Source organism: Silurus aristotelis, assembly GCF_946808225.1.
Source record: "Silurus aristotelis genome assembly, chromosome: 12".
In the NCBI taxonomy this organism is placed as follows: Eukaryota; Metazoa; Chordata; class Actinopteri; order Siluriformes; family Siluridae; genus Silurus; species Silurus aristotelis.
In genome coordinates, this window is record NC_139585.1 from 15150273 (window position 1) to 15176239 (window position 25967).

The 25967-nt window shown below is 38.0% G+C and overlaps 1 protein-coding gene across 3 annotated transcripts; it reads left to right on the forward strand.

Annotated features, from left to right (window-relative positions):
* The first annotated feature begins 1318 nt into the window (after window positions 1–1318).
* Window positions 1319–25493, forward strand: gpam (glycerol-3-phosphate acyltransferase, mitochondrial). 3 transcript variants are annotated; one of them, XM_083555976.1, is made up of 21 exons: window positions 1319–1489; window positions 6974–7104; window positions 7488–7607; window positions 7814–7887; window positions 8249–8362; window positions 8449–8577; window positions 8697–8796; window positions 8904–9040; window positions 9140–9239; window positions 9444–9656; window positions 10746–10859; window positions 10987–11072; window positions 11157–11272; window positions 11747–11817; window positions 11955–12219; window positions 14906–15048; window positions 15595–15672; window positions 16412–16543; window positions 22753–22942; window positions 23024–23082; window positions 23273–25493. In XM_083555976.1, exons 2-21 carry the CDS (start codon window positions 7006–7008, stop codon window positions 23387–23389), a joined length of 2457 nt encoding a protein of 818 aa, XP_083412102.1. In that variant the 5' UTR covers window positions 1319–1489; window positions 6974–7005; the 3' UTR covers window positions 23390–25493. The 3 variants fall into 3 exon arrangements, 2 of the variants coding, with proteins under 2 accessions (XP_083412102.1, XP_083412103.1); XM_083555977.1 differs by lacking the exon at window positions 1319–1489 and adding an exon at window positions 3987–4267; XR_014535998.1 differs by lacking the exons at window positions 22753–22942; window positions 23024–23082; window positions 23273–25493 and adding exons at window positions 18097–18374; window positions 18480–18604 and having other exon boundaries at window positions 16412–17819.
* The last annotated feature ends 474 nt before the right edge of the window (window positions 25494–25967 follow it).

Below are 25967 nucleotides of genomic sequence, written 5' to 3' on the forward strand. Positions count from 1 at the left end.
AGGGCATGTTCAGATACCCTCCATGTGCTTAGACATGCATTAGCATGAGAATGGATAAAACCGCTGTGGCAGATACAGATCAGATCGACTCTGAACCTTAGAGCTCAGGGACAGCTAACATTACAGTACACATCAAAACTAGGTGCCTTCCAGGTGTTCAGGCTGCTAGGACGTTTTAACATGTTATGTAATCGCAGCTCTTGGAATGGTTAGTTGTGTGTGATTCATTTAAATATAATGTGGGATGGCAATTATGGCTGACAAACTAGTATTCCTTAAAGATACTGTGCAATTTAATGAAAAAATAAAATAAAAATACACATTCTTAATACCAATAGTTTAGTAAATTAATCCATGTTGTAACTTAGTATTTTGAAACTAGCCACTGTGTTTGTGTGTGGGTGTGTGTGTGGGTGTGTGTGTTTGCACGCACGTGTGTATGCTTTAAGTATCACCAAAAACCACAAGTCTTGTTCTTGAAATATCTTTCTCTATCTGAATGGAGGTGAAAACACTTGTGTAGGATATATAGCTACTTAGCAAACATAGAACAATTATATTTCAGGTCACAGTGGCTTATATGTTGAGCTGTTGTGTTGTAAAAGTGACGGTAAAGTAGACGGTAAAGTAGTACCAAACTTCCTCTTGTGGCTGAAAATAATTATTTGCATTTTTTTTTAATTGACGGTAAATTAGCGCCTTCTTGTGGCTGAAATGAATTCGTTGCATTGATTTAAATCAACAGTAAAGTAGCGCCCTCTTGTGACTGAATAGAATTAGCTGCATTGATAAACTAAAAAAAAAACTTTCTTTCGGCTTCTCCCATTAGAGGTCGCCACAGCTGATTATCCGTATTCGTGATCCGCATGCTCGATTTGGCACATGTTTTACGCTGGATGCCCTTCCTAACGCAACCCTACCCAAGCTAATGGCTGGGTTAGCTGCATTGATAAACAATAAAGGTAAAATAGCGCCCTCTTGTGGCGGATCACAATTTGTTCAGCGCATTGTAGGACGTTTTGGAGACAAGACGAGAGAGGTTTGATTGAGATGGTTTGGACATGTGCAGAGGAGGGACATGGGGTATTTTGGTAGGAGAATGCTAAGCATGGAGCCACTAGGAAGAAGGAAAATGGGAAGACATGCAGGTAGTTGGTTTGAAAGAGGCACATTTAGAAGACAGGGCGGGTATGGAGACTGATGATCCGCTGTGGCGACCCCTAACGGAAGAAGAAGAAATTTTGCTGCGCCCTCTTATGGCTGGTTTGGATTAGGTGCAATGATCTACTGTGACCATAAAATAATGCAGCGCCCTCTTGTGGCTGCTTTACTGAACCGGGAACCCATACTGACAGGGACTGCTAACGACAGTAGTGAACTGAATTGCCGGTGTGTTGGTCAAGGACAGCACGGGTTCACATCCGACATAGAATTAACTTTCCCCCCCCCCAAAAAAATTATGTTTGCTACAACATAGACATTTTCGACGGTAAGACAAATCTCGTTTGTATTTTTGTGCTCGTATCCGCCTTTGTTCGCGGTTGCTTGTGAGTGCATGGGGTTAGCAAGCTAGTGCATTTAGCCTGCATGAGCAATGTGCACCTGGTTTGACGCTGGCTCTGCCCTCACACTGCTGACCTAGCGGCGACTTACGGGTGACTTTCATTCTTGTGGCTCTCTGAGACATCCTAGTGTTTTATCTCGTGGCTCTGACCATACTTCTAAGAAAATACCCACGTTTGTCTGGTTGTCGTGTAAAATTTACCGGAATCAGCCACCCCCAAATCCCTCTTCTAAGCAATTATTCACTGTAAGGATTCACCGTGGTCACCTCCACCCAACCACACACCCCAAACCCACACGCACAGAAACATCGATCTTTTCTTTCCGACACAATGCAGATTGTCCTCCACGCACATGCGTCGTAGACGTTACACTTCCGCACACACGTGCACTCGTTCATTTAAAATATTTAACGTCACCCCCCTGTGCGTCTGACTCATGGAATCAGCTGAAAGCAGCAGCAGCACGGGACATCGAAGCTCGTTGATATGATCTGTGAATGGGGATCATATGAATAATAATCCGTTGATATAATGGTTATTACTCAGATCATCACCACGCTGCTCTCTACATTGTTAGTGGAAATTCCGCTTCATTACATTTCGACTTCCAAACAACAAAGAAAGATGTGCGCGCGCGCGCGCGTGTGTGTGTGTCCTAACTGCAATATTATTAGGAGTTTTTGTTTTAAGGCATATTTCCCTATCCAATCCAACCAGCCTCTCTGTGTTCATGTGCTTTTGCTGTGTAGAGTCTTTTTTATGAACATTTTATTAAACGCCTCTTCACCTTTACTCAATGAGCCGACTCTATGAGCCGACTCACTTGAGAACGGCACATTCACGTTCGGTCTAATACGAGTGTACACTTGCACCATGTAGGCGCTATATATGGGATATGATGCATTTACTACACGTTTCTACATTATCACATAACTAGGCGAATCTATATTTATGACTTAATATCAAACATTATAACAGGCGGTGTAGTCTGAGCATGCATTTCATCTGCATCAGTGTGATTAATGGCTCTTTATTTCAGAGACTGCACTGCACACGGTGCACAAGGTGGGTTTCAGAGGAGGCTAGCTTTGATAACTCTGTGATTGGGCAGATTTTGCAGCCTCCGCAGTCAAGGTTGTAGACACATACAGGTCACATGAACAGATTGCAGGCTGGATTTGGCCCAATGCACTGGCCAAGATATTGTTTTCTCACATTTCCGACACATTTGTAGCCAAGCTAACAAAGATAACCAGAATCTTTCAGAGATATAAAACCCTGGGGTAGTGTTGACGCCTCACAGCTACAGCATCCACACTTCACTCTTAAGTTCTGGTTGTTATTTGTGAGAAGTTTCTCTAAACAAATCTCCCTCCTTTTTAGTGGTTTTATGTGGTTTTGCTGGTTTCCTCCCAAAAAGCTTGGCAGGAGGAATGACTGCTAAATTTCTCCTAAGTGTAAATGTGTGTATGTTTGGCTGACTGGTATTGTACAGGGGGCATTTCCACCTCACTCCCAGTGTGGATCCACTGTGGAACTGAGAATAAATGAAGGAATAAAGAAAGAAAGAAATATTCCTGTGGATAAAACAATATTGCTTATGTTGGCTGCTTAACTGGTAGATGCCTTATGGACGAATATATTATACATAATAAAATGATCAATATTATTATACAATACATTTATGTATTGTAATCATGCGATTTAAAACTAAACTCTGACAGTTTTTTTCTAGGTTTGGACAAGTTTTTTTTTTTTTTTTTTTTTTTTGTACAGCAGTTTCAGTATTATTGTGTTGCGACGGATAGAATGATATTCAGGCCAGTATTAACCCCTTTAGAAACAAAAAGTCTTTATTTTAAGGAACTGTGATTTGTTCTTTGCCTGAAATTGTTTAATGAAATCTGCATTAAGGTGCTTGAGCTGTGCGTGTGATCATCTTTATAAGTGGAAATCCAGTTGAACTCCACACACTAAAACAGCTCAGGTGTTCAGTTTTGATAAAGGCAAAAAAATCAGTTTACTGAAAAGGGTTTTGACTCATTCATGTATGACGCATGCATCAGCAGTGCATGCTGAATAGTTTAAAGAACTGAATTACCCATAACCATAGTTAATATTATAAGTATGATTTCAGTCAGTGAAACCATAATCTCAGCCAATCTTTTCTCTGAATTGTACATTGGTAGGCCCCGACTGACACCAGTGATCCAACATCTCTTGCGTTGATTTTGGAAAACCTGTTTAACATTGCTGTTCCCATATTCACTGATCATCAATCACACTGTCTGTTCTTGCAGTGTTCTCTACTACAGGATCTGAAACTAGACCAGAATCCAGTGCGTTTCTTTGCTAATTTTTGTTTGCATCTCATCAGTGTGCCAGTCAGCTATTGGCAGGGCACAGCTCCCAGTGGAGTTTGTTGAACTCAGGTTATGGTGGTGTGATCTTGCCAACAACAGGTCTCTCCCTTTTTCTCCCTCTTTAGTTTCATTCAGCCTTTCCTTTCTTTCATTCTGAGTTAGCATTCATTGCTAGAATAGATCTTCCTCCAAGACCTACTTTAGCGCTAATGGAATTCACAATTGTCTGGATGTAATTACTTTCTAGTGGTCAAGAAGCTGTCAGCTGCACTGATTACCTTTTTAATTAAATGCTGAAGTTAATTTTTTATTTTAGAATTCACCCATGAGCAATAATGTGTAAGTATTTATTACTGTCAGTGTTTCAATGACATCTTTTGTAAGTTCTGTAACATGTAATAAAGCAGAAGAGAAAATCAGTAATTTTATGTCATCAGCTGGTGGTTATGGGACTCACACAGGAAGTGTTTTTTCTGCTCCTATTTGTTGAAAGTCATGCAACGATGAGGTGTTGGTTCTCTATGGTAGTGAGTTGTTTACAGTAGAAGGGCCTCTAAGGGACAAATTCACCTGATAGTTTTGTAATACGGAAATTTGTTTTAAAAGTGGGAGCTAAAATGTATTTGCTAAGTTGAGACCATATACCATATTTTGACCTAAATCTTTGGCATCAAATGTTTGTTTCTTTCCATTACCTATGTAAATGGAACAAAACCCACATTGTGTTTATTATTGCTTGCCCCTAGGAAAGTGTTCTTTGTGATCCCTGTGTGACTGTAAATGTCTCAGGCTTCTCTATGTAGCTTTACTGAATCGTTTTTTGTTCTTCATGACTTTGATAAAAATTCCCCTTTAAACAGCCACACTGTTTCTGCATTGCTCCCCAACTCCTGTTTGATAAGTAAGGTTTTTTAGCGTGTGATTTTTTTTTTTTGTCTATAATGTGACACCATGTACAGCTTAATGAATCAGCATAGATGGATAGTCTATCTAGTGGTAGAGAGGTAAGAGGAGACAACATTGGTGCGCTTGATCTGAATCACCTTCTCATTTACTGTACATTCAGCTCTGCATTTTTCTCGGATAGACTTACCGTTTGCATGACCCCAGTGAAGAGGGTACAGATTGGTCACTGTCTTAAATATGAGTTTTGTAGCACTGTGTGAATGCATAGTGTGATTTCCTGGGAATATTAACAGACTGTTTACCCTATTTTAAGAAGTATAACCCTATTTTGATTTGCCATAATACTGTATTTATAACACAACATGTGCAGAGAGTTGCATTATATTTTAGATGGAGGATCATAAACCACTACTATCATTCACAGTATGTGGGCTTAAGATATTGCATATTTTTTGATGATTATTATAATTATATATTTTTTAACCTGTGTAACATTGGAAAGTACAAAATTTCAAATCTGATTTCTATTTTTCATTGTCCTATGTAAACACTTTCATATACTAAAGGTAAACCAAACATTTAAATAATGTAATTCATGTGAGACTATTTGTAGATGTACATGTTATGAACATTTCTGTTCTAATAATAAAATTTTTATTTTATTATTGCAAATATTTAAGATGCTTCAGCATTCATTTAACATTTCTGCTCTTTTACATTTACCGTAATTTCCAGACTATAAAGCACACCCAAATATAAGCCGCACCCACTGAATTTTACAAAAAATTTTATTTCGAACATAAATAAGCTTCACCTGTCTATAAGCCGAACTTTACACAGGCTTTAACGAAAGACAGTGTCTGTTACACGGTGTACCGGGTGAAATATGTATGGCTCCTTTAAGAGCAGAGCGGCATTTTGGGAATAGCATGCAGCCGCATTTTTTCCAGTATTACTGCATGTGCGCAAGACCGAGGAATATGTCATTATTTTCTGATGCTCATTTCTAAGTTTCTTTGATTAACCCCGTAACGCTGTTGCCAAGAAAAATTTAAAAAAGCATGAGTTTTGGAAACCTGTCTGTGCTTATATGATTTCTGTTGAGCTCTCCCATGACCCAGACTCAATGCGTTACAACGGCTTGTATCTAAACAGTAGCCTACCAAGAAAGTCATTGTTCACTGTCTTCCTCCTTCCTTTCACAACTATTTCTCTCGGGAGTTTATCTTTTGGCATCGTCGTGCATCTAAAAATCACCATCGATGAAGCTTTTCTCCCGATGCCGTGCAGCTCAGAACACAGGTGAAGTGCGTTTTTTCATGCCCGGTTGTTTTCAGCGTGACGAATTATTAGTTTTTTTGGCTTGAAGCTTGTGAAACCCGGAAAAACCCAGGAAAAATCCATATATTGGCCGCTTCTTTGTTTAAGCTGTGGGGTTCAAAGCGTGGGAAAAAAGTAGCGGCTTATAGTCCGCTAAAAAATAAGATTATTATTAATAAAAAAATAAAAAAAATACTTCTTTTTTTTTATTTTGGGAACTTTGACATTTATTATTTCATCAAGTTATTACATCAAGTTTCTATAAATCCATTTTTTATGTTTTTGTAAAAAACGAAAAAAAATGCTAAAAAATGTCTAACATTAAATTCATATTTAATTCATGTTTCTCTCTCTCTCTCTCATTCTCTTTCTCTCTTTGATAAAACAGAATTGTTGCTCTCCTGTGATCCTGTTTTTTTTTTGTTTTTTTTTTAACCCATTAATGTTTAACACAATTCAACTAATAACTTGCTCTGACAACAATATTAGTGTTATAAAAATATTTTTGGTTTCTTGTTTACTAACAGAATTAAAAATATATTGTCAAAATATTTTGCGCTCTGATTTTTTAAAACATTTATACGTGTGTTCATGAGAGAGTGTGCTCAATAACATCAGTTTGTCTGCTTGCAACATGAACCACAGCATTCTTCAGTCTTAAATGTTGAATAAGGCTGATTAAGCAGAACATGTAATTCCTGCAGCATGTTTCTCCAAGAGGTAGAAAGCAGAGGGGTCTTCTGTCCATTTAATTTATATTGCTCGTGTGTGTGACCTGCAGGTTGGGCAGTTTTCATTTTGTGTATATGTCTTTTACAGGTTTGTAGTGAGTGTGGTGTGAAGGTGAGAGAATGGACCTCAACATGGTCCTGGGAGGTCAGGACAGTGTACTGTTGGCTAGCAGTCCTGACCAGGCAGTCAGCCGTCTTAAACCTCCCTGTGACGAGCAGGTAAATGATTTTGAAAATGGCAGTATTCTAGCAGTTATATATATTTTTTAGGTAACGTCATCTCGCCTCTAAAGGTGTCCTGTGATATGATGCTTATTTTTTCATTTTTACTATGTATGAAAACTAGATAGATTTGTTGAACATATACATATACCTGTTATGCTGAAGTCACAGAAATAGATGAACATTAGAGGATCAGTGTCATGGCCAGCAGCAGTATATTCAATTCTAATAGAATTAATCTTTATGAAGACATGCAATGTCAGTCATGTGAAACAAGTGTAATTACACTGTAGTAGAGGGATGTATGCCATCTGTATACACAATAAAATGTTGTATATATTGATTAACTATAGTTAGTATTCTTTGTGTTCCCCTCAAAGGATCGAAGTTGTAGCCCTTCTGTCCTGCACTCTGTGACCAGCACATGGAAGGATGGCCTACTAAACCGCAAACGGCCATTTGTGGGAAGATGCTGTCACTCTTGCACTCCCCAGAGTCAGGTTAAATGACTTTCCCTTTTATGTATGAGAAAAGTGAATATAAATTAAACTGAATGATGAATATTAAATGTTGGTACTGACTAATCAGTAAAATAATTGGTTTTCATTAAATTACTTATGTGCTAATTAAATCACATACAAATGTAAAAATACTAATGAGATTAACTTGTATATCCTAAACGTCTTCTACATGTTCTTTATTTCAGGGGAGACTTTTTAACTCCAGCATCCCCTCTTTAGGACTTCGCAATATAATTTACATTAATGAGACCCACACAAGGTAAACAGTTCTGCAATACTATGACCTGGTTTTTGGTACTCATTCAGGTATGCTTTCCCAGGTTCACATTACCCAAGCAACTAAATTCGTCTGTGTATGCATGGGCGTCCAATGGAAAACAGCAGCTGAAGGAGTGGAAACCAGTGACATTCATTTTTAAGCATGTTTGTTAATGGATCCTTCCAGTTCAGATCCTGTGACAGACAGCAGATGTAGGCTGAGCTGGTTTTTCCTACCTCAGTGAGAAGCTTGTATGTGTGACATGGGGTGAATAGGTTATGGGTTGCACGTTTAGAGTTTATTTTCAAATGCATGTTTAATTCTTTGTAGCTCTCTAATTAATTAATGTGCTTGCATGCAGACATAGAGGCTGGCTCGCCAGGAGACTCAGCTATGTGCTCTTTGTTTTGGAGAGAGATGTCCACAAAGACATGTTTGCCCGCAATGTGGTAGACAATGTCCTCAACAACACCAGGCAAGAACAGATTAATTAGTGGTGTTTATGTATTGGAGAGTATAACATTAAAAGGAACATCCCAGTTCACCGTGTTGTTGTGACAGGGTGCAGAGTGCTATAGAGGAAGTGGCATCGGAGGCAAAAACGGACCAGAATGCTGCAAGTAAAGTGAGGCGGAAGGCCAGAGGCTTTCTGCAAGAAATGGTGGCCAACATATCACCTAGCCTCATACGGTTCGTCTATGTACTTTAAATAAATATGGCCGTGTGATTATTGCAATCAGATTAAGACACAAACCTCTTTCGGAGATATTTGTCTGATTTGTGAACTTTCAATTATTAAATGAATATAGGTTGACTGGATGGACATTGCTGAAATTGTTTAATGGGTTCTTCTGGAGCATTCAGATCCACAAAGGTCAGCTAGAGATGGTGAAGAAAGCTGCAACAGAGGTATTTAGAACTTTCATAACATTACGAAATATACTTCCAATCACCTACTGTACAGCACAAGTGCTCTTCATGGTATCAGGTTTGAGAATTGCACATTGTCGTTTCAGTACAATGTTCCGCTGGTCTTCCTGCCTGTGCACAAATCTCACATTGACTACCTTCTCATCACCTTCATCCTTTTCTGTCACAACATCAAAGCCCCGCACATTGCCGCTGGCAACAATCTCAACATCCCTATTTTCAGGTGAGGGACATATTAATAACAACGCATTAATGTAACATTGGTGGAATATTCCATTGTACCAATGTTATATATATTTTTTAATATGGGTTTGTCTTTTAGCACATTGATTCGCAAACTGGGAGGATTCTTTATTCGCCGTAAAATGGATGAGACCTCAGATGGAAAGAAAGATGTTCTTTATAGAGCTCTGTTACATGCGGTAACTACTTACACACTTTGCTTATTACTGTGATTTTTTCATCTATAATTGGGTTAATCTAGTTATGCAAATATTTAACATAATTATCAACATTTTATTTAATGTTGATAATTATCAGCATTCCTGCCTCTGCTAAGTGTTTCCTTTTGTCTGAGGGTATTGTAATTGAATCATGCTCCTCTCTGCTGCTGTTTTGTTTATTAGTACACAGAGGAGTTGTTGCAGCAGCAGCAGTTTTTGGAGGTTTATTTAGAGGGCACACGTTCTCGCAGTGGAAAGCAATCTCCTGCACGTGCTGGTATACTGTCCATTGTGGTGGACACCCTGTGTGCCGGTGCCATTCCGGATGTGCTCATCGTGCCCATTGGCATCTCCTACGACCGCATTATTGAGGGCAACTACAACAGTGAGCAGCTGGTAAGAGTCAGAAATGACACAAAACCTAAAATCATGAATGGCTTATAAGAAAAGAATGCACTGAAAAGCACAAGCGGAAAGCAGAGTTTAGTTCTGTGCTGCAGACTATCTGGATTCAGTGTCTGAAAGAAAAGGCAAATGCTGACAAAGAAATTTTACCGACAGCAATGTAGCAGCAATATCAGTGCATTTTGTAACATTTTGCAAATATTTGCATAAAATGCCCTTTCAGTAAATGTCCAAATTTTCTTCAAAATTGACAAATTGCCTAATCCAGCGGTTCACATACACTTTTCTATGAAGGACCAAAAATTAAACTTGTTTAAACCTGAAAATATCTGTTGCATTTTACCAAATGGCATTATATTAAAGGTTGCCATGGTTTACATAATTATGACTAATTTAACATAATTAATTAAATTGAGCACATTGTTCTGTATTTTCTTAATTAATGCAGTTTTATTTTGAGTTTCTTTCTCTCTAGGTCTAGTATGTTTGTTCAGTAAAACATAATACAGTGCTTTTATAGTACGATGAAAGTATCCGATGTGTCACTCACCTTCTAAACTGAACTTCTAAAGTGAGCTGAACTTAATAATTGTATCCTTTGTTTTGTTGAAAAAAGTATAGAATAAACCTATATGAACTATTCTACACTTTACTCTTTTTTTTTTATTTTAATGACACATACTGTAGCTGCCTGTTCAGAAGCAGTTCACTTGATTGCATTGAATGCACTGGTATTATAGGAATGTAATTTTGTGTAGTAAATATTAGGATATTTTGAGATTATTCAGAATATTATATATTAAGGGTGTAACGGTACACAAAATTCATAGTTCGGGTAGATTTCTCAGATTTTAACTATGTTCCGAACATAAAAAAAATTTGCATTCCGTACGTGTGTGTACCAAACTGTAATCCCTGTACCGAAAAAGTTACACCCCTAATTATATATACATCTGTTTAGATACCAATGCATGCATATAAACAAACACACACACACACACACACACACACACACACAGTCTTTTCTGGCTTAATCTTGATTGATTGTTCTAAAATAGCAATTTTCTGTGCTGTGTGTAGGGAAAGCCGAAGAAGAATGAGAGCCTGTGGGGAGTGGCCTGTGGTGTGTGGAGAATGCTCCGTAAGAATTACGGCTGTGTACGTGTGGACTTCACTCAGCCTTTCTCTCTCAAGGTCAGAAAACCTTCCGCCTCTCCCATAGCACCAATCTGTTCTCAAAAATTTTATTTTGATTTTTTTATATTATATTATGTATAAAATATATATATATAAAAAAAAGATATATTATTTTACACTGCAGGAGTATCTTGACACGCAGCGAAGTCGAAATCTCCCAGCCCCACTGACTCTGGAGCAGATCCTCATCCCAACCATCATTGCAGCTCGGTACAGCCTTCACTAACACTACTCATCTCTTAGTTATTTGCTTATACATTTGACCAATACTTATGGTGAAAGATTTCCTGACAGGCCAGATGAGGCTGTGTTTAATCGCGAGGAAGAAGAACACCCGGATTCCAGAGCGCTGTCTGACGAGCCTTGGAGAAGGCAGGTCATCTCTAACCTGGCCAGGCACATTCTCTTCAGTAAGAGTGCTCGAAAAGCCCCTAGTCTCCCAACTTTTTCTAAAGCCTTTTCTCTAGCGATCAAATGGCCGACAGCTTTTTGGGGTTACTAGCGGTCATGCAATCCTTCCTCAGGTGGTCTGTTCTCAGCCAATCACATTCCCTTATGTTTTAATGCACCCAGCTTTTTTCTTTTTTTTTTTTTTTTTTTTTTTTTTTTTTTAAGTACATTGAGTCAGTGATTGTAAGGCTTAATATGTTAAATAGCATGAATCAACTTTCATTGAGTATTCACTATGTTTGTTCCACATCTTTTTTGAGATAGACTTCTTTTTTATTTTTTATTCATTTGATTGCTGTAGCATCTTGGCACAGTGATCCTGCATTAAATATTTAATTCTAAACTGTAATTGAGAAGTAGATTTAAAGAAGAATGGAAAAGAAGTTTTAAAATGTGTAATTTCATGACTTTTTATTTATTTTTCTTTGTTATAGCCGCCAATAAGTCCTCAGCAATCATGTCTACTCATATTGTAGCCTGTCTCCTGCTGTACAGACACAGACAGGTGAGTACTCTGTTACCAGTCCCTCTAACACTCCATGCCAGCCACATGCTTACAACATTTATTTATAACTCTGTAGTAAAGTAATAATAGTTTAGCTAGTTTTGTCCATGCTAATGGAGCATTGCTCTTCCTTACAGGGTGTGTTGTTGTCCAAGCTGGTGGAGGACTTTTTCAACATGAAGGAAGAGATCCTTTCACGGGACTTTGACCTGGGTTTCTCAGGGAATTCTGAGGATGTGGTTATGCATGCGCTCAACCTGCTAGGAAACTGTGTGAATGTGACCAGCACGAACAAGAACACTGAGTTCATCATTGCCCCAAGCAACACTGTACCAGCACTCTTTGAGCTCAATTTCTACAGCAACGGTCTCTTTCATGTCTTCATTGCAGATGCCATAATAGGTATGCTGACTTGGACACATTAAGATTGCAGACAGTCATGTCCAGTTAAATGCAGTTAGGGTCCTACTGATTACATGAGGCCACTGATTACCAACCCTTTTGTTAGAGTAGCCCCTGTACTGGATATTGAATGTTTTTTTTAACATCTGATGCAATAATGATCTAATTCATAAACCTCTCTGATATGCAATGGATGTACAGTGCATCCGGAAAGTATTTACAACGCTTCACTTTTTCCACATTTTGTTATGTTACAGTCTTATTCCAAAATTGATTCAGTTCATTATTTCAACTAAAAATAATGACAACATGAAAGAGGTTTGTTTGAAATCTTTGCCAATTTATTATAAATAAAAAATGAAAAAAAAAAATCACATGTACATAAGTATCCACAGCCATTGCTATAAGACTCAAAAGTGCAACTTATTTCCACTGATCATCCTTAAAAGGTTTCTACAACTTGTTTGGAGTCCACCAGTGGTAAATTCAGTTGATTGAACATGATTTGGAAAGGCACAAATCTGTTTATATAAGGTCCCACAGTTAACAGTGCATGTCAGAGCACAAACCAAGCAATGAAGTCCAAAGAATTGTTTGTAGACTTCCGAAACAGGATTGTATCAAGGCACAGACTGGGAAAGGGTACAGAAAAAAATTCTTCAGCAATTGAAGGTCCCAATGAGCACAGTAGCGTCAATCGTCTGTAAATGGGAAAAGTATGGAACCACCAGGACTCGCCAGGGTCGCCTGGCTAAACTGAGCAATTGGGGAGAAGGCCATTAGTCAGAGAGGTGATGAAGAACCAGATGGTCACTCTGAAAGAGCTCCAGCGTTTCTCTGTGGAGAGAGGAAAACCTTCCAGAAGAACAACCATCTCTGCGGCACACCACCAATCAGGCCTGTATGGTAAAGTGGCCAGACCGAAGCCACTCCTTTAGTAAATGGCACAGTGCTAATATGGCCTGGAGTTTGCCAAAAGGCACCTGAAGGACGCTCAGACTATAAGAAACAAAGATTGAACTCTTTAGCCTTAATGCCAAGCGTCATGTCTGGAGGAAACGAGGCAATGCTGATCACCTGGCCAATACCATCCCAACAGTGAAGCATGGTGGTGGCGGCAGCATCATGCTGTGGGGATGTTTTTCATGGCAGGACTAGGAGACTAGTCAGGATTGAGGGAAATATGAATGCATTCAAAAACATTCTTAATAAAAACCTGCTCCAGAGCGCTCTGAAGCCTGGGGCGACGGTTCATCTTCTAATAGGAAAATTACCCTAAGCACAGCCATGATGATAAAGAAGTGGCTATGGGACGACTCTGTGAATGTCAATAAATGGCGATTGAACAACCTTGGAGAAATCTGAAAATCGCTGAGTACCGATGCTCCCCATCCAAATTGATGGAGCTTGAGAGGTTCTGCAAAGAAGAATATGAGAAACTGCCCAAAAATAGCTGTGCCAAGCTTGTAGCATCATACTCAAAAAGACTTGAGGCTGTAATTGGTGCGAAAGGTGCCTCAACACAGTATTGAGCAAAGGCTGTGAACACTTATTTACATGTGATTTGTCTTTTTTCTTTTAAAAAAATTTGCAAAGATTTCAAACACACCTTTTTTACATTGTCATTATTGGGTTTTTTTTTTTTTTTTTTAGAATTTTGAGGAAAACCTATGAATTTATTTAGAATTTTGGAATAAGGATGTAACATAAAATGTGGAAAAAATTAAAGCGCTGTGAAAACTTTCCGGATGCACTGTATTAGAGCAGGGAAAACATTAAAATGTGCAAGACCGAGTAAGGGAAAGGAAAGGGTATGGAACTTGTCCATCAGGCATTATTTATAGTATCTGCATCAGAGAAAATAATGTCATAAGATACTCACACTGTAAAAAAGGATATGGTGAGTCTACAGCTAAGTTCATGCATAGAGCAACTTACTGCAGCAAAGCAACGTAATGTTTATTTATTTGTTGGCAACATGAGCATTAGCGACCATTGACTGCTAGGTGTGTGTGTGTGTGTGTGTGTGTGTGCCGAGTGATGCAACAAAATAAACACTCCATTTGTGGCGCGACTTGGTGCAGCGACTACCATTGGGAGTTAAGAAAGTAGGGTGCACGTGATTTAACTACCAGTGGGAGTAGAGCTCTTGCATAGATTTGTGGCCTGCTATTGGAACCACTTCACTTGTGTGAATGTAAGTTAGTCAGGGGACCTTAGACAGTTGCACCGAAGGTTAACAAAGCTGTACTTTTGCTCGATTGAGAGTTAAATACTATGATGGTTTATTTTATCAGTTTATTTTAAAGTTAAAATAACCCAATAATGTCATGTATGAGAGATTTGAAAGTCACAGAAAAGTACTGGGTGCCTGGTCAAATAAGGGTATAAATCCAGGTCATGTTATATTAATGTATTTTATACTGAATTTCATAGCTTTCTTAAATGCATATTGATAATACTGATTTTGTTTTCATGTGAGTAAGATTATAACTCGCAACAAGAAAACACCATGTATATGATGAGCACAAGTGAAAAGACCGTTGAGGTCACAAACATCCATTGTTATGGCTTTTTCTAGTTTTATACAATGTAATTGCTTCAAATAAATAAATATCGTATATGCATAGCTATCCATGTTGCACAAGCAGAACAGGCTTTATGTATGGATGTTATTTTGTGTTAGCCTGCAGTGCTCTGGCCATGATGAGAGAGCAGGTCACACAGGGTGAACTTAACACCTCATCCACTCTCCTCAGCCAAGAGAGACTCATCTGTCGAGCAGCAGGGCTTTCCCACTTCCTCTCCAATGAGGTTATTGTCACCCAGGTAAGTTCCTCATATTTGGATTAACATAATGACAAATTGTTAGCAAGGAGCAACACCAAAGAAAAAAGGAAAATATAGTTATGATAAATGCCAGACTATTAGTGAAATAAACAAATTGATGTTAAGAAAAAATGTTATGTGACCTTTTATAAAACAAATTACATGCTAAAAAGTCTTTCTCTTTTTAGGCCTGATTTTGTATTGGTAAATTTTCCAATAATTTAAAATTTGACATCTTAAGAAATTGTCAGTACTCAATAGCATATATCACTTGAAGTGTGTTCTAATTAAAGTAGTTAATTTTTGTTGTTGACTTATTCTTTGATATGCACAATAGGACTGTACATATTATTTTTAACACCTTTTATACTTTTAAGAGTTTTTGCAAGCCAAGAGCTAAACTTAAAAGTTAGGTTGTTCATGAATTTAGCCCTGGTGGATGCATTATCATAGGTTTAGCTCTGAACACAACAATTATATTTCTTTTTTGCAAGTCTGGTGTGTGATTATGTGGCATACTATGATTGCCTTTCTCTCTGTTCAAAGCCTTGTCAGACTGTCTACCAGGTCTTCCACGATGCCGTGACTAGACTGATCCAGTATGGAGTGCTAATTGTTGCTGATGTAAGCATGCTTGAAACTCTCCTCTTTGAGTACTGTACTCTTTTGAGAAATTTTACCCAGCTAATAGTGAATGATGCAACAAAAAATTAAAAACCAAAAAGCCCCACAGCCCCACGTAAGGGACTGTTTTTAGAGACTTTGCGCGTCTCTAAAAACAGTCCCTTACTCGGTGCTGTGGGTTTTTTTGTTTTTTTGTTTTTTATTTTTTTGTTCAAGCGTGCGCGTGTGTGTGTAAAATCCAAGGAGATTATCAAAAAACTCCAGCTGTGTTGCCATTAAATTCACTAAGATCAAACTTTTTTTTTACCAGTTCTGATGTTTGAATTGTTTAACTCTTTGCATGAAGGTGCAGTTGAAAAGATGTTCCGAGTGTATTATAATAATAATAATAATAATAATATTTTTCAAATTGATATTAGCCTGAACCAATTATTGATACAAATTTGAGCTTTATAGTCTGTTTGTTCTTTTTAAAGGTTGCTTATTTTCTCATGGTAACATTTTTATATAGAAGAAACTAAAATTGATGTCTATAAAATATATGTCTAGCTATTAAACTAATACTAAGAAAATGGCCATTGTGGAAATTGTGGTTACTACTGTGAATCTGTATGTGTGTGTGTGTGTGTGTGTGTGTGTGTGTGTGTGTGTGTGTGTGTGTGTGTGTGTGTGTGTGTGTGTGTGTGTGTGTGTGTGTGTGAGACAGATATCACCTACATTCACATGGTGTTGTGTTTAGGTGGATCAGGAGGAGCTGAGCCCTTCAGAGGAGCCCTGGCCTAAGAAGTTCCCAGAGCCTTTGTCCTGGAGGAGCGATGAGGAGGATGAGGACAGTGACTTTGGGGAGGAGCAAAGGGACCGGTATTTGAAGGTAACCTCATATAGGATAATGCAAAGTTTGGTCTCTTGGCTCAATTTACTTGGGTATTTCATTAGACCTACATAAAAACACATTTAAAACTAAGTTATTTTAAGGAGACATTGTTTTTTGTTTATTTGTTTTTAGGGGGAAATATTTTTGTAAAAAATTAACTGAAATATCTTTGTGTTGGTCCTCTTGCTCTAACAGGTTTTTTTGAAGTCTAGAAAACTGCTATATTTACGGGTGGGTGGGTGGGTGGGTGGATGGATGGATGGATGGATGGATGGATGGATAGATAGATATTTTATAAGTTTGATAGGGGTGTAACAGTACACAAAATTCACGATTCGTTATGATACTCAGTTTTTAATTCACAGTTCATAAAATTTCTTTTCGGTTTTTTTTTTTTTTTTTTTATTAACGTCCATTATTATTAACATTTGTGAACATCAACAGTTTACATTTTTTTAAAACAATTTTTTAATAAAATGCTTGCTTGGTTTGAATAGGAAAATAAAATATATATACAAATTAAATATAATGCATCAAGGTATTTTTATACACTTTTTTATTATATTGATTAAATTGGGTAATTGATTAGATTGGAAAAAATGAAATTGATTGAAATAAAATTAAGTGGAAAGTTTCATGGAATAAATAATAAAATAAATGGAAAATTGTATAGAGTATTTCACATTTGTTAGACCCTATTTGCTCCCCCCACCCACCCACACACACACATATACATACACATACACATTTAGTATTAAATTTTGTAACTATATGTTCTACTTAACTGTTCAACTTATTTCAGAATAAAATTTCTCCTGTTAAGAGAAATTATTGAAGCTGTATTTAAAACACAAAAGAATCCATATCTCTAAGCTGTTATAAATAAGTTGCTGTTGCAGGTGGTTTTGCACATGTGCAGTACAAATCATGTAAGATTCCAGTAAGGACCCAGTAGCCACACTGCCCTGAAAGAGCAAGGCGGAGACTAGAATAACTTGCTGTCTATGTCTTAATCTGTTTGTGAGGAAACTCAATGACTGCTTTCTGTACACATGGGCACCTTACCGAAAGTTCTTTTGGTAAAGATGTTTACCGTTTCGTCACTAATGTTTGATGTATACACCATGACCTCACCCCCAGACCCTGAAAACTGTGTCTATTTTTAGAATTCTCCTTTTTGTCAGTGGGCTGAACTCAGTGACCTTTTCTTGGCAGTGTTTGAGTGGTGTGGTTTAGCTTCCATTTCCTGTTATTTTTTACCCTTTTATTTAAGGTTTGTTTCCTGTGAAGCATTTGTTTCAACCACATCTTACTTCCTTGTTTTCTGAACCCCAAGTGTAATTAAGGTATTTAAAATACACATTTTGGGTTCAGTTTCATTAAACAGACGGTTCTCCAGGCGCTGTTGTGCCTTTCTGATCAGGATGGAAGAGTTCAGAGATCAGTTGAGATCCTCAGAGATGTGGACTCCAAGGAACTTAACACTGGGTATTTGCTCAACAGCACCTTCGTTGATGTGAACGGAAGCATGAGTGTGATTGCCGGCTCAGCTATAATCCACAATGATCACTTTCGTCTTCTTGGTGTTGAGTTCTAGGTTATTGTCCTCACACCATGCTACAAGGTTCGTTACAGCTGATCAGACCTACCACCGTGGCTTCATCTGCAAACTTAACAATGCTGTTTGAGGCATAGGCATATGCAAACATAGGTATGCAGTCATAGATGAAAATGAAGTAATGCAGCTGTGCAAGATGTGCAATCTTGAAATATGTGTTGTGTACTAAAAAGCAGGTTGATGTAGTGGGTGTTAAAAATACAAGCCCATGTAACAGTCTTTGGTGTTAATCTGGATAAATTGCCTGCAGGGCGAAACTCCTCCTCATTCTGTGGCTGAGAAATTCAGGAAATTGGAGATTCTGTGAAAAATCAGGAAAAATCTGACCAGTTAGTGTCATCAGCAACAATCTCCATAGGGCAGGGGTGGAAGAACCATAATCCACTGAAAATCTTTGATTTAGTAACTAAATTGCTTCTGTGTACAGAAAAAAAAACAAATAATTAATGTAAAAATAAATTGATTAAACTGTCCTTTCAGTTCCAATTATTTTCAAAAGGATTAGGCAACAGAAGGCCAAAACCAAGGTACCCTATTGAGATTGCTGTTGATGTCACGGACTGCTTGGGTTTTACAGGAAGTGATAAATCAGAATCTCATATTTCATTTCCTGGTATTTACCATGAATTGTGCACTGTACCACAAAATCCTGAAAGAGAATGTCTGGCCCAAGCGCAATTGGGTTATGCAGCAGGACAATGAATAAAAACACACTAGCAATCCACCACTGAATGGCTAAAAAAAATACAAATTAAAAAAAAAAAAAAGCTAGATTTAGGTTTTGTGGCCTAGTCAAAAGGCAGGTTTGGACACCCCCGCCCCCCTTTATTAAATGAAATCATCATTTAAAAACTGCATTATGTATTTGCTTAGGTTATCTTTGTGTAATATTAAAATTTGCTTTTCATTTAAGTATCATTTTGGCCTAATATGCAAAAAAAAAAAATAAATCAGGAAGGATTTTTTTTTAAACAGCACTTTATATGACAGATTTGAACATGGTTCTTTTAAATATAAATTTTTTTATATTTCTCTCTCTCTCTCTCTCTCTCTCTCTCTCTCTCTCTCTCTCTCTCTCTCTCTCTCTCTCTTTATTGGATATTTAAAACTTTTTTAACAAATAAAAAACTGAAAAATTGGGCGTGCAAAATTATTCAGCCCCTTTGATTTCAGTGCAGCAAACTCTCTCCAGAAGTTCAGTGAGGATCTCTGAATGATCCAATGTTGACCTAAATGACTAATGATGATAAATAGAATCCACCTGTGTGTAATCAAGTCTCCGTATAAATGCACCTGCACTGTGATAGTCTCAGAGGTCCGTTTAAAGCGCAGAGAGCATCATGAAGAACAAGGAACACACCAGGCAGGTCTGAGATACTGTTGTGGAGAAGTTTTAATGCTGGATTTGGATACAAAAAGATTTCCCATGCTTTAAACATCCCAAGGAGCACTGTGCAAGCGATAATATTGAAATGGAAGGAGAATCAGACCACTGCAAATCTACCAAGACCTGGCCGTCCCTCTAAACTTTTAGCTCATACAAGGAGAAGACTGATCAGAGATGCAGCCAAGAGGCCCATGATCACTCTGGATGAACTGCAGAGATCTACAGCTGAGGTGGTAGACTCTGTCCATAGGACAACAATCAGTCGTATACTGCACAAATCTGGCCTTTATGGAAGAGTGGCAAGAAGTAAGCCATTACTTAAAAATATCCATAAAAGGTGTCGTTTAAAGTTTGCCACAAGCCACCTGGGAGACACACCAAACACGTGGAAGAAGGTGCTCTGGTCAGATGAAACCAAGATCGAACTTTTTGGCAACAATGCAAAACGTTATGTTTGGCGTAAGAGCAACACAGCTCATCACCCTGAACACCCCATCCCCACTGTCAAACATGGTGGTGGCAGCATCATTGTTTGGGCCTGCTTTTCTTCAGCAGGGACAGGGAAGATGGTTAAAATTGATGGGAAGATGGATGGAGCCAAATACAGGACCATTCTGGAAGAAAACCTGATGGAGTCTGCAAAAGACCTGAGACTGGGACGGAGATTTGTCTTCCAACAAGACAATGATCCAAAACATAAAGCAAAATCTACAATGGAATGGTTCACAAATAAACATATCCAGGTGTTAGAATGGCCAAGTCAAAGTCCAGACCTGAATCCAATCGAGAATCTGTGGAAAGAACTGAAAACTGCTGTTCACAAATGCTCCCCATCCAACCTCACTGAGCTCGAGCTGTTTTGCAAGGAGGAATGGGCAAAGATTTCAGTCTCTCGATGTGCAAAACTGATAGAGACATACCCCAAGCGACTTACAGCTGTAATCGCAGCAAAAGGTGGCGCTACAAAGTATTAACTTAAGGGGGCTGAATAATTTTGCACGCCCAATTTTTCAGTTTTTTATTTGTTAAAGTTTGAAATATCCAATAAATTTCGTTCCACTCCATGATTGTGTCCCACTTGTTGTTGATTCTTCACAAAAGTGCAAGTTCTCCCACTTAGAAATCATGGAGGGGTCTGAAATTGTCATCGTAGGTGCATGTCCACTGTGAGAGACATAATCTAAAAAAGAAAATCCAGAAATCACAATGTATGATTTTTTTAACTATTTATTTGTATGATACAGCTGCAAATAAGTATTTGAACACCTTAGAAAGTCAATGTTAATATTTGGTATAGTAGCCATTGTTTGCATTTACAGAGGTCAAACGTTTCCTGTAGTTTTTTTTACCAGGTTTGCACACACTGCAGGAGGGATTTTGGCCCACTCCTCCACACAGATCTTCTCTAGATCAGTCAGGTTTCTGGCCTGTCGCTAAGAAACAAGAGGTTTGAGCTCCCTCCAAAGATTCTCTATTGGGTTTAGGTCTGGAGACTGGCTAGGCCATGCCAGAAATTTGATATGCTTCTTACAGAGCCACTCCTTGGTTATCCTGGCTGTGTGCTTCGGGTCATTGTCATGTTGGAAGACCCAGCCTCGACCCATCTTCAATGCTCTAACTGAGGGAAAGAGGTTGTTCCCCAAAATCTCGCAATACATGGCCCCGGTCATTCTCTCCTTAATACAGTGCAGTCGCCCTGTCCCATGTGCAGAAAAACACCCCCAAAACATGATGCTACCACCCCCATGCTTCACAGTAGGGATGGTGTTCTTGGGATGGTACTCATCATTCTTCTTCCTCCAAACACGTTTAGTGGAATTATGACCCAAAAGTTTTATTTTGGTCTCATCTGACCAAATGACTTTCTCCCATGACTCCTCTGGATCATCCAAATGGTCATTGGCAAACTTAAGACGTGCCTGGACATGTGCTGGTTTAAGCAGGGGAACCTTCCGTGCCATGCATGATTTAAAATCATGACGTCTTAGTGTATTACCAACGGTAACCTTGGAAACGGTGGTCCCAGCTCTTTTCAGGTCATTGACCAGCTCCTCCCGTGTAGTTCTGGGCTGATTTCTCACCTTCCTCAGGATCATTGAGACCCCACGAGGTGAGATCTTGCATGGAGCCCCAGTCCGAGGGCGATTGACAGTCATGTTTAGCTTCTTCCATTTTCTAATGATTGCTCCAACAGTGGACCTTTTTTCACCAAGCTGCTTGGCAATTTCCCCGTAGCCCTTTCCAGCCTTGTGGAGGTGTACAATTTTGTCTCTAGTGTCTTTGGACAGCTCTTTGGTCTTGGCCATGTTAGTAGTTGGATTCTTACTGATTGTATGGGGTGGACAGGTGTCTTTATGCAGCTAACGACCTCAAACAGGTGCATCTAATTTAGGATAATAAATGTAGTGGAGGTGGACATTTTAAAGGCAGACTAACAGGTCTTTGAGGGTCAGAATTTGAGCAAATAGACAGGTGTTCAAATACTTATTTGCAGCTGTATCATAAAAATAAATAGTTTAAAAATCATATATTGTGATTTTTTGATTATTTTTTTTTTAGATTATGTCTCTCACAGTGGACATGCACCTACGATGACAATTTCAGACCCTTCCAAGATTTCTAAGTGGGAGAACTTGCAAAATAGCAGGGTGTTCAAATGCTTATTTTCCTCACTGTATGTATATATATATATATATATATATATATATATATATATATATATACATACAAACACAATATTTAAAAGAACCATGTTCAAATCGGTCAAATAAATTGCTGTAAAAAAATATATATATATTCCTTCCTGATTTTATTTTTATTTTTTGCATGTGTGGTATATCTCTTTCTTGTTATAAGTGCATCAAGACAGTGACCCACTGACATTAGCAAACTTGCATTTTTCTTTTATGATGCTCATTCAGGCTTTGATTTAGTTGGGTATTTTTGGAGGGGGTTCCTCCCTTCAGACTCAACTCTGGGAAATTAAACACACACTCATTTCATTGTTTTTCATTTGGTTTGGAAAGAAAACCAAATAAATAGGTTAGCCAATGGATGTTACAAGACATGAAGGTGATTTCTATCACTGCCAGTAAAAACAAGCAGGAAACATTTTCCTTTTTATAGATGATCAGATCAGATATTATCAGATCACCTCGTTGATTTAGTTATGTATTTCCTTAAAAGTTTATGTTTATGCAGGTGAGCCAGTCCTCTGAACACCAGGAGTATTTCACCTTTATGCAGCGAGTGCTAAGCCCTGTGCTGGAAGCCTACCTTGGAGCAGGCATTTTTATACACCTCCTTCTCTCACCCATGACTGAGAGAGAGTACACACAGAAGCTCTTCAAATACTTGCTTACACGCACCGAGAAAGGGGTGGCAGCCTATGGTCAGTCTCCAGCAGTCTACACAAGTTTATTTAACTTTTTTTTTTCTTTCTCTAATGTTTTTTTTTTTTTCTCTTTGTCAGGAGAGAGTGCTACACATTACCTCGTGAAAAATACAGTCAAAACATTTAAAGAACTGGGGGTAAGATTAAAAAAAAAAAGAAAAGATAAATCTTATATAAATGGAAAATGTGGCGGTGAATATGGGCCGTAAAGTCTCTGTGTGTGTGTGTGTGTGTGTGTGTGTGTGTGTGTGTGTGTGTGTGTGTGTGTGTGTGTGTGTGTGTGTGTGTGTGTGTGTTTGATTGATTGATTGATTGATTGATTGATAGGTGCTGAGGGAGCGCTGTGAGAATGGTGTGTGTCGTCTGGAGCTGAGCCCTACGTTCCAAACTCAGGCCAACAGGAACAAGCTCCTGCAGTACATCCTGGGATTTAGCCTGCTGTGAGCCATAAGATTAATTTCTGTGTTTCGCACAAGGGCTTCTACAGGCTACAATAACTATCAAAGGTGCTACTCTATGGAAGAATTACCTAGAAGTGCCTTCAGCAAACACCTAGACCTTGGTCAAGCCACACTTGCGCATTTATTTTTTTTTTCCTCTCCACACCGATGACAAAAGGTGGACATGCAGCTATTGCACGATTATTGCTGTTGTCTGATTTTCTGATTTATTTTAAGCATTAGGTTTTGTCTTTTTACGTTAACTCACTTAGGTACGGTAATTACTCACTTTCTATATATAAGTTGCCTTCAGATTAGACCAGCATAATTCTAGGGTATCTGGTGTTGATCGTTATTTTAAGGGCATTAAACTGACTAAAGTTGCTGGGAAGCCTGTGTGTAGCTCTTGTCTTTCACAGACTGTCCTGTGAATGTAAAGAAATATCTTAACCATAACACAATTTTTGTTTAATCCTTGCAAAAAAATAATAATAAAAAGAAAATTTACCTGAACTGTTACTCTATCCTACACTTATTAGATTAGAATGTAGAGAGAATTGAAAAGGACATTGATTGTACCTTGGACTGGTAGGTATGTAATAACTGCATGTGGCAATAGTTTGAATTTTGTAATGTGCTGCTCTTGAGACACAGTCTGGCTAGAAATAAAAAGATTTACAGTGACATTTAGTACAGAAGGAAGATAGATTGGATATTCTGATATGTTTGACATTTCCCACATTCAGCAAGCATGTATAGGTTAATTGTTATTATCCATAAGTAAATTCTTACAGGTACTTCTGTTTAAATAGATTGACTGTAAACAGGTTACTGAGGTTTTACAATCGTGTCAGTAGTTACTAATAGGTTACTAGTGTTAAAAAAAAAGGGGGTGGGGGGTCTAATTGAATACACCACCTATATTATCTGTGGGATTTTTTTTAAACATATGGCAGCATTTAAGAATGAAATGCACTTTAAAAGAAAAATGCAACTGATGATGTTTAGTTTTGTTTTCCTTTTTATGTGAAATTTCCAACATTTACTTGTTGACTTTATCAAGATTCAATATTCATAAAGTTTACCTCAGATATTCTTGATTGACTAATGCACTACTGCTAATGCTCTTCGTGAATCCTGCAGTTAATAAATAAAAGGTTAGGGGGTTTTTTGGTTTCGTTTTTTTAAGAAAGAATTGTTGAATGTGCATGCATGACATCATGGTTTACTTTAAAAGGGAAGCTGGATTTACTGCATTATGGTTAGCTATACTTCGCTCTTTTTTAAAAATCAAACCGAGCTTCTCACTGAGCTTCTCAGAAACATGAACAGATGATGTGTCATGACTGAATTACTCAATTGTGGTGAACGTATTGTAAATGTGCAAATTGTCCACAAATGTGAAATGCTCTTATTACTGTTCTTATTAATGCCTCATCATGCTTATTATGGCATGTTTAGATAAAACACAAGGATATGTTTGATTGTTATATGCTTGTTTGTTTTATTTTTTGGGGGGGAAATTTCTTGGCACAGAAATTGTAAAACTGCCAAAACATACATGTTGAACAAGGGCAGAAATTAATATGCATGTGTTATGAGAACCTAAAATACATTTTGAATAGGCAAAGATCTTGAGGCTGTTACAAGGAGGACCAACATGAACTACATGTTCAATTATCCCCAATATGTTTAATTCTGTGGTCATTAGTGCTCTTTTACAAGATCACTTTATAACTTTCGAACAACTTAAATATTCATAACTGGGAATGTATTTATTATAAATGTGGATATGTACATGACATTTCTCATATTAATTCAATGTTTTATGATTTTGGCTGGTGGGGTGAACTGCTTAGAACGTTAAATATTCTTCACATCTTAGCAGATTCACACGCATTTTTAAAATTCAGTGTCCTTGCCCAGTTTTTTTTGTTGTTGTTTTGCTCTCATTTGTGTGCTCAAGTTCATTTGACTTAGACAGAAACTAGCTCCAGTTACTCACTGTGTTTCTTTATTCATGACATGCCTGTGAAATGTTTAAGTGTACAGATTATGTTTTTAAAATAAATTAATCGTCAATTAAAGAATAATGATTTAGCTGTCAATTCTCCCCCTGTGGTTATTCCAGAATGCTTTAGAAATCTGAATCTGAAAAGTATTACAGTGGAACCCGGTTATGTCGATGTCCTAGGGGGTCGCCAAAAAGCATCGAGGTAACCGATGATCGAGATAAACGAAAATCAAAATGGCGGCAGTATATTAACGTGCTTGAAATTTCTTTATGTACATGATGTGCGTTAATAAATGAGAATGTGCATACACGTGTTTTTAAAGTTTTTTTTTTTTTTTTTACACATCAGCGTTGCCGCGATTTGTTTGATGAAGGCATGCTATAAAAATACATACAGTACATGTTTATCTGTCAGGAATCCACCTGCCACGCCCCCTTCGGCCCCCTTCAGCGTGGCAGGTGCTTTCTCGGCCGCTTTCTCTGGAGCTCCCGGCTTCAATCGCGCTCATATGGTGCTCGTTTATCATCATCACCAGCTCCTATTTAAACTTCCACACTCTCACTGTCC